Genomic DNA, 9491 nt, shown 5'->3' with positions numbered 1-9491 from the left:
AAAGCTGTTTCTTATAGCCCCACATAGACCCAGTGGTCAAAAGCTTGGCCAGGAATAGCCTTCAGTGAGGCAGGAGCTGGACAAGAGAAAATGCACACAGGCGACCACTCAACAAATAAGCACAAGTGTAACTCAAGACACAACCAAGTAAAACTTAACTCGTGGGAAGAGCGCATCTACCTCTACTTTGCATCCACTCCCCCGCAGTAAATGTTATTCTAGTACAACAAAGCTGAAATATACTCCTGGGGCTTTTTTTCCTGCTCTACCACAACGGAAGTCTGAGGATGGTTTTGTGGACATGACCCCACGGCGACCTTACCTTTAGACACCTGCCTCACTCCTAGGGTATCGGAACAAGCATGTATTTGTTTAAACTCATTTTTGACCAAAGACCATTCACATAACCAGCTTCTAACATTTCTCCAAATAAAATGGAACTAGAGAGCTGTGACTCTTAAAATCCACAAATTAAAATTAAATTTAAAGATCCTACAGGGGGCTTCAGGCAGAAAATTGGAGGGATTATTTTGAAATAACTTTGAAGGTTTAAAGGAAGATACCCTGGTATTTGAGAGTACTTGATATCCATTGATAATACTGAATATTTACTATTAAATTATGATTGCAATCAAAATGTGGTTCCAGGAATTAAGTGAAATTAATATTTTGAAAGCAAAAAGGGCAGAAAGTAGTGGGAACATTTTCTCATGAGCAAATTGAATTGGTGAGGTTTTGACATTTGCCTGATCCAAATCTTAATTTGGTGATTTTTATATCTGCCCCAAGCTGGCTTTGCTCAAGTGACATCTCTGCTCCTTCCCGGGCAAGTGGGAACTCAATAAATGCAGCAATCTCTGCTGAAGGGCGACTCCTGTGTTATGAGTAACCTTTTGCCAATATAGATGGTCTGATGTCCTTTTCAGTATAACCAGCTGGGAAATTAAAATAAAAATGTTTGCCTATCCACATATTTATTTTTATTTGTTGTTTTTTTCTTTATTTCTGACACATAGAGATGAGCTCTTTCTCTTAGGATTCCAAACCACAAATATCTCCAAAAATGTATATTCAAAAATTAAATCTACAGATGTAATACATACTGTGAACCCTATAAAATGCGTTTACAATGCTGACTTAAAGAAAGAAATTTATAACTTTCATATGTACCTTCCTTGTGCAATAGGCAACTGCCATATGTTTCCGACTTCTATAATTCAGTTTTTTTTTTGGACATCTGTAGCAGGTAGTGAGTGCTTCTTAAAGTACATTTTATGTAATTTGAGAAGGAACCTGCACCAAAGTCTAAAGGTTAACATAAAAAAGCACTGGTCTTACTAGAAATGCTAGTTATTCTAAATTTACATCACCAATTATGCATAAATTGAGATAGTTTCTTCCCCTCCCCCTTTCTTCATGAGACTGAATTTGGAAATGCAGTAATTGAGAAATGCAGTATTGTATATGCTGAAGATTCTTTACAAGCAATATTTCTAAAATGTCTAAATGTACATATTACTGTTCTTTAGTCTTTTGCTTAAAGATTCTCATTTGGCTCTACCTGAAAACTCAGGTTGGAAGAATATTCCAGTAAGATTATTTTGAGACAGAGTTTAGTATTTTATATAGCAAAGAGGAAAAAAACCTAAGCTTTTTCACTTTTCACTTATCTTAATTTCTTATAATACACGTGTTAAAGGATGGGAGAGTTTTCACAATTAAAAGCAAAAATGAAAACAAACCAAAAGTCATGTAGAAAAGTGATAGCTTGTTGTCAATATTTTTGCCCATGTTTTCAAATTCAGGGTTCATTCCTAATGCTAATACTATTTTTCAATAGCTCACTTCTTTTTATGCAGTTCCAGTGCTAGCTTTAAATTAATCTGTTAAAAGTTCTTTCATTCAGCTGAAACTGTAATGCCTCATCTGTCAGTACAAAAATATGAATAAATTCCAGCCACATTCTTCATTGTTTATACTTTCAGCAGATTATATAAATGTGCACAGAATTTCCACTGTTTAAAAACTGTTAGTATCTACAGATGTGAAATATGAGAACAGGGCCCAATTTACAGCCAATTAGAGGGTGTAATGATTTTTATAAAAAGCTAAACACCATACCTAGTGATTCTTAAACAGAGGCTAAATAGGAACACTTGGTTACATTTTAAGTTCATATTAAACCAGCAGATAATATTTGTGTATAGGGGGAAATAACATTAAATATTTAAATCAAAGAATATGAAGCTGCGTATTTTAATATCAATGTAAACATCATATAGCACAAACTATTAAAGTGTCCATTAACTACTTAGGGAATATTACTTAATTTCTTCATTAATTATCTCAGTGTGATTTATGTCCAAATGGATTTATGCGGTATTGGTATGAGCAATGTCCACCTACCCATCTTTGGGTATTCATTTACACCTGGTGTTAATTTCATTGCCTCCTTCAAGACATCTTACAGTTGGATCAGACAATTAGTGATAGCCACAAGTGCGGCCTCCTTCCTGGACGTTTCTGTTGCTAACCCCTAACTGTAGGGTTGTGGGAGGAATGTGGGTCAATGAAAGAGGAATTGAAGGCTTCGGGTTTTCACGCACAAGGTGAAAAATAACTGCAATATTGTCTGGAGGCAGAGCAGACACTACTGGAAATTGGACATAAGTGGACAAGCTCACTAGCTCAGCCGAATGAGCTTTCTTCTGGACACATCACAGATTCTGTACTTCTCACCTCCCGGCCACGAGATCAGTGGCAGGTCTCTTCCCTCCCACCCTTTCTTTCTCTTCCTCAAGCCGGTGAACCTGAAGGTGGGAGGGAGAGCGGCAGGAGGGCAAGTTCACCTTCAAAGTACTCTCTCCTTTGGCTTTGCCCAGACTTCGCGCTTCTGCTAAGCCGCAGTGAGAAGTGAGCATCGATGAAAAAACCGGCACTGGAAGAGAGTCTTTCCTGGCCGAAACCGAGTTTGGGCGCTGGGGAGCCCGGGAGGGCTCTTCGGTGGGCCACGCGAGGCATTTTGTAGCTGCACTCGGTCGCAGCTGAGAGTAATCTGGAATATCAAGGATATGTGGAATCAAGGATAGTCAAGAGTCGCCAACACGTGGGGAGGTGTAGTCTGTGTGTACCAATCCGCAGCAGAAGCGAGCAGCAAGGAACTGCGGTTCTGGATCTCTTTCTCCGCCGGGCCTGGGTTTGCAGCTGCAGCCGGCAACTCCGCAGGGAGGAGGCCCGCGAGAGCGCAGCCCTCCGGCCCCTGGCCACCGGGTTTATTCCCGTAGCCTTTGTAAATTTATACAGGTTGTAATTTATTATTTTTATTAACCCAGATCCGCGGGAGAGGCGAGAAGAAGCTTATGTGCCAACAGAACGAAGAGAGTGAGAAAAGGTAGGGGAAGGAAGGTAGGAGAGAGGGAGCCCCCAGCCCGCTTGTGTAGCGCTGCCCGGTGACTAAGCGCGCCTTCGCTAGTCCAATGCTCCTGGTTAGGATATAACTCCTTCCCAGATTGAATTCCAAAGTAATGCCGCTACCCCTTTTGGTGCTTGGATTGGGTCCTGGGATTGGGTCATTTTCACTCTCATCTATTTCTGTATTTCTCATCTGGGTTCACCTTTCAGCTAATAATAAACATCTTCTCATGGGTGGGAAGGAAGTCCCGATCTTGCCCCTTCGGAAATTCTGGGGCAACCTGATGAGCCTCAACTCCAGGGGCCAAGAACAGGCTTTTGTGTATGCCAGGAATTACCTCCTTGTGTCGGGCCTGGAGTCTGGGAAACAGAACTTAAAGGTTAGAAACTCTAACGACGATTGTCAACTATTAAAAAAAAAAAAAGCTCTATCTGGAGAATGAAATCCTGACACCGATTTTTTAATTTAGAAATAAATAATTGCTTATAAAGAAAATACAAGTAGATGTCAGGTAGTAGGAAATAGCAAGTTCTCTCTCATTCTTTCTCCCCCACCTCCCGCTGAGAAAGCACAGTGGGGGTGGCAAAGAATGCACGTTAAAAAAGAATCTTTCACACTGCCCAATTTGATTAATTTATTATTTATTGTGTTTTTTCCCATTACCCTTTAGTCCCCTTTTGCCCCCTGCCTCCCCCCCACCCCCGCCGCAATCACCACACAGTTGTCCGTGTCTATGAAACTGCCCAATTTTAAACTGTACCAAGAAAAATAAGGAGGAGGAACCGGATATGCTCTTTAAAACTCACCCGCCCCTGCCCCAGGTAGTTGTGCTTTCTGGCTGAAAATGGATTCCACTAGGTACCATTCTCCCAGACCTGGACACGCAAGGCTTTTCTGCCCTTCCCTTTCACCCACATAGTGGAGACAGACACGCTCCGATAGTGTCTTCCCTGGGAGACTTTCATTTGAAATAGAGCCAGGCTAGTTTTGCCAGAGGCCTGACAGTGTTACTCAGTTTTAATCGTTTCTTTAACGTAGCTCATGCCGAGAAAAGGTATTTTCTCTCTTAAAACTGATGGGAGGCACATGCTCCCCGGTATAGACATCCCCACTCCTTTTTACTCGCACGCAGGTGCACACACGCGCGGCCACACACATACACAGGTAGATACGTGCACACGCGCCTGTGCTTTTCTCCGGCCAATATGTGCTTATTCCTGTTCTTTTGCTCTCTTGACTGGCAGTATGTAAGGCCCTGGCTCGACCCCTGAACACATGTGCCACGCTTTTGAGAAAACGCCTTTTTAGGTCCTTAGCTTTGCCATCACTCCAAAGGCCAAGACTCAGCCCTTCTGCAGTCCCCGACCTTCCTTCCCTCCCGCTCCCAGGAGAAGTTAGGCGCCCCCACTTCAGGAGCGAAGGTCAGGTCACAGTGAGATCTGAGACCCGCCACTTGACCGGGGGTGGGAAATGGTGGGGGGGGGGGGGGAGCGTCGTTGTTGGGAGTGGCTGTTGTTTCTGTTGGGTTCCGGAGCTTGAGCCTGATTCTAGGGCTGCTTGAGGCGGCCTGCGGCGGCGCGGCTCCATCACTGTTTCGCAAAGTCCAGCCAGTCCTTGACTAAGGGGAACCACGCCTTCGTCTTGTTCCCAGAGCCCAGTGCACATCTGGATTATTTCTAAGGGACGCAGTCTACCTGCATTGTGGGTATCTTTGAGGCCCGGCTTTCCAGCTTGTCGTCTCTGTGGGCACAATTTCCCGCACGTTCGCGCCTTCTGGGGTCTGCGCCCCTTGCTGCCCCGAGTAAAGGCGACAGAAGTGTCGGAAGCATTGAGTAGGCCTTGGGTCTGAGTGATCCCGGGAGAATCCTGAAGGCCCATGTAGTCCCTTCTACGTCGATTGAGCTGCGAGGAGTACAAATGGACCAGAACTTGTCTACCAAGCTGGCTTCGCCTCTGGAAACTGCGATAGTGCCAGGCGGACTCCGGTTTCCGCGTACCAGCAGCTTCTCCTAGCCCTGCCGCTGGGCTCGAGCAGGCCTGAGATCCTGGCGACCCCAGCCCTCGGCCTCAGCGCCTCCGAGACTCCGAGCCTGAACATTGGCTCTCTAGAGCCAAGGGTCGCTCCAGCTTCGGATTACCAAGAGCCTGGGTGTAGAGCGAGACCCTTCGTTCTGCCTGACCGCTGATACTGGCCACAGACTCCTGGGCCAAGCACAACCGGCAGCACAGCTTCCTGCTCAGTCTGCACTACTCCCCGGCCGCCCTCGCCCTTCCTAACCCACTCCCACTCCCGGCCCAAGCCCTCCAAAAGTCCTCTGCTCTCTCCGGCCCTAGCCTGCACTCCACCAGGCTTCAGAAACCCAGTTTGCGCTTTAAAAGCTGTAATACCCGCCTGGGGCGCCGTGGAGTTAGGAGGCCCTACGGTGTCTTTTGCAAAGCCTTTTTTTTTTTTTTTTTTTTACAAATGCAAAACACTCCTCCCAGTTGAATCCGTCTCTCAGACCTTTAAAAGGGCCTCTCCCCTAAGAGTGCCACAGAATCGCATTTGACCCTGAGGCTGTCGGACCCTACCCCGCGGTGAGAACAGGAGGGCGTCTGGACGCGCCAGCTCCGGTTCCAGCTCTGAAGGCAGTCTCGGAGGACCCTCGCGTTTCCCGAGCTTCAGTAAAACAATCGAAGTGGCAAAACCACTCCCTGAATCACTCTACTGAAAGCTTAAAGAGAAGTCAGAGATAATAGCGTAGCCAAGAGTTGTGGAGGTTGAATTGAACGAGGGAGAGGAAAAACAATCCTTTGCCGTCTGTTTTATATCAAAGATTTAAGAGTAATATGCAGCATGACTTTTATTCCACAGAAATTTGCTGTAGTTAAACCAAACCCATTTTTTGTTAATCCTGACAAAAAGTCGAGTTGAAGTTACAAAACTGTACAGATATATGTTCACTATTATTTGTTTAAAACTTGTTCTTTCTAAAAATTTTGTTTTTTAAAAGAAACAAGTTGGCTCTTTAAAAACCTGAGGGGAAAAATGGCAAATTGTCCAAAGCAGGACAAATCTGAAGTTAGGTTAAATCACAGAAACATTTAAAAACACTGCAATGAGAACTTTAATTGCATCTTAAAATTTATTTCACTTTGCAAAGATTTTAGGGGTTTTAAAACTAAGTCCTCATCATTAAAGTCACACAATTTAAATCGAACGACCTACATTTTTAACTATTTTGCTTGTAAGAAAAGGGCTCCTATGAGGAGCCGAGCTTATTTTGTTCTCATAAATATAATGAATTCAAATATACCTTGATTCCCCACTCCCCCCCCCCCAAGAAAAATCCACCAAATAAAACATAAACAAACAAAAAATAAGCATATCTAATGCCTTGCCAAGCAAAGAGTAGGCGCAGGAACGTTTAAATGAGAAAAAAATGGGCCTGGTGGTTGCAAATTCTCCCTATTCCTCGAAATGTTCTGAGTTGTAACAATATTAACTGATAAGGGAGTTTCCGGTTTTTAAAAATATTCTTGATAGTTTAACTTGGTGATCATCTAGGTTTAAAGCCAGACGCCTCAGCGGTTCCAGGTCCTGATGAGGAAAGCCGGGGACTGGGGCTGGCCTGGGCTGGACGCAAAGAGGCTGACCCTGTTCGTCTCCCGGGGTTGGCAGGTCCGAGCCAGGCGGCGGCGCTTTTCGCTCTAGGTTTTTTGCAACCTTGTAAGGAAGTGGGCGCGGGCTGCGCGGAGTCGGCGCCTCCTGACTGGCCGGCCTCCGCTGTGATTGGCAGGGCCCGGCACTCCACCCCCGCCGCTTTATTGACACTAATGAGCAAGTTCTTCCCACCGCTCTCCTGACTGGAAGTGCTGACAGATCAAGGCAACAAATTTCAATTACAATCCCTAATTTGTGTCCGCAGAGTGTTTTTTACCCATGTTAGTGCTCTTTGGCGCATCAGTCGAGGCAGATCTTGGAAGAGCAGGAAGCGGTGGAAGGGGTGGGAGCGAAGGAATGCATCAGTGAGAGAGAGCGCGCGAGAGACCGAGCAAGGGAAACTTGGCGGGCGCGCTGTTAGTTCCTCGGATCCCAACACAAGCGAGAAAGAGGAAACGCCAAATTTGTTTTTTTGCCCGCGGCGGGGAAGGGGGCAGATCTCGGCCTGCGGGAGGCCCCAAGAGTCGTTCAAATTTTGGAGGGGGAAGGAGAGGGAGTGTGCGCGTGTGCCTGCGTGAGTGTATATGAGCGAGGGGCGGGCGGGCGCCTGGCGGCGGGGATGGCCGAGAAGCGGAGGGGCTCGCCGTGCAGCATGTTAAGCCTTAAAGCGCACGCCTTCTCCGTGGAGGCGCTGATCGGCGCCGAGAAGCAGCAACAGCTTCAGAAGAAGCGGCGGAAGCTGGGCGCGGAAGAGGCGGCCGGGGCGGTAGATGATGGAGGCTGCAGCCGCAGCGGCGAAAAGGGCTCTTCAGAAGCAGACGAAGGCGCTGCACCCCCGCCGCCGACCGGGACGGCGTCCGGGCCCGCCCGGAGCTGCGCGGACCTGGAGCTGAGCTGCGGCTCCCGTGGAGCCGCGGGTGAGTCGGCCACTTGCCACCCAACTTCTTCGCCGCGCGTACCCTCCCCAGTTCCGCGGGCCCGCGCAGCCGCGCAAGACCTGAACTTTTGCGAGTCCTGGGAGTGCGCGAGTGCGGTGTTCCTGCGCCCCCGAGGCAACTCAGCTGTTAGCGCGTGAACCGTGGGTGTCAGGGCGCGAGGCCCGCCGCCGCCCTGGTGGCTGTCGCCGTGCTACTCGCGTCGTCCTCCAGACGGTTAGAACGCCGCTTCCAGCCTCGCACCTCAGGCTGCTGCCGCCTCCCGCTCGGCGATCCGCGCCCTCTGCGGCTGCGGTTCGCCGCGCTCCGCGGGGCAGATCTGTACTTTTGGCATCTGCCTCACTGGGGGGTTCAGCCTGTAGGTGCTCTATTTTCTTTCCTAGTTTTTAAAAGCAAGGAGGTGGAGAGAGCAGCGGCACAACTGCCTCCCAAACCGGAACGAATGCCCTGAGCCATCTGGGCAAACCAGGAAGAGGGCGGCGTATTGCAAACGTGGTTTCCCGAGGGGTAGCCGAGCCCTTCCCTGCCCTTCCCTGCTGGATTCCCGCGGCCCAGGCCGACCGAGACCGTGGGCTTGCTTTCTGCGCTCTTCTCGGTCCTTAGCTGTTTGGCTGAGGCGCTCAGGGCGAACGGGGAGTTTGGGGCAAGCGGAGTCTGAAGTGTTTCTAGAGGACGCCTTCGGCCCAGCCCGAAGCCAGGCGCTTCAGACGCCTGTGGAGAAGGGAGGCCCTGACACTAGGCGTTTTCGCTGCGTGCGCTGGGGGCGCGGGGTGAGTCGGGGTCTGCCCTGGGAATCTGAACTCGGGACCCCGACTCATGCTCCATTGGGCGCTCTTTCCAGATCCCGGTGGCCGCGAGAAACTTATTTTTGGGCCTTGACCGCGCGGAGGCGGGGTGCACGGGGACTTGGGGGCCAAGGGGGCCCCACTGGAGCTTCGAGCGTCTCTTTGGCGGGCAGCGCGGGTGTTTAACGATAGACCTGTTTGTTAGAAGGACATCACGACAGGAAAGTTCCCCCTTTTTTCCTGGTCCTTTACCTGCCCCCAGCCTCCCTCCCGACGTATGTCTCCCCATCAAGATTGCGCTCTGGGGCCCTCACTGGTTACCCCTCTCTACTCTTTGCTGCCCAGGAGGCTGTGAGGATGGCTTCGTCCAGGGCGCTTCCCCACTGGCGTCCCCGGGAGGCTCCCGGAAGGGCTCCCCGGTGCCCGCCCTGGCCAGGCCCGGGACCCCGCTGCCCTCACCGCAGGCCCCGCGGGTGGATCTTCAGGGAGCTGAGCTCTGGAAGCGCTTTCACGAGATCGGCACGGAGATGATCATCACCAAGGCGGGCAGGTAAAGGGCAAGCTGGCGCGAACGGCCCTCAGCCCTGGCCACACCGAACCCTTTGGGTGGGTTAGGAAGGGTGGGGGGTATCTCTGGTTAGCGTTTCCGAACAGCCCGGACAAGGCCCTGGGTAGTGGTTCGCTTTTGAGACTGGCTTTGCCTGCCTACCCCGGAG

The 9491-nt window shown here is 49.4% G+C and overlaps 1 protein-coding gene across 1 annotated transcript in view; it reads left to right on the top strand.

The window, feature by feature from the left end:
* Positions 1 to 6746: 6746 nt before the first annotated feature.
* The window catches only part of TBX18 (T-box transcription factor 18), a 28911-nt gene continuing 26166 nt past the window's right edge, over positions 6747 to 9491 (top strand). Inside the window, exons 1-2 of the mRNA XM_028510648.2 lie at positions 6747 to 7972; positions 9121 to 9325. Of these exons, the coding sequence (XP_028366449.1) occupies positions 7675 to 7972; positions 9121 to 9325 (503 nt within the window). The 5' untranslated portion in view covers positions 6747 to 7674. The remainder of the gene's footprint in view (positions 7973 to 9120; positions 9326 to 9491) is intronic.

The sequence above is a fragment of the Phyllostomus discolor genome, chromosome 4 (assembly GCF_004126475.2).
Source record: "Phyllostomus discolor isolate MPI-MPIP mPhyDis1 chromosome 4, mPhyDis1.pri.v3, whole genome shotgun sequence".
Lineage (NCBI taxonomy): Eukaryota > Metazoa > Chordata > Mammalia > Chiroptera > Phyllostomidae > Phyllostomus > Phyllostomus discolor.
This window is presented reverse-complemented; position numbering and strand designations above follow the sequence as displayed.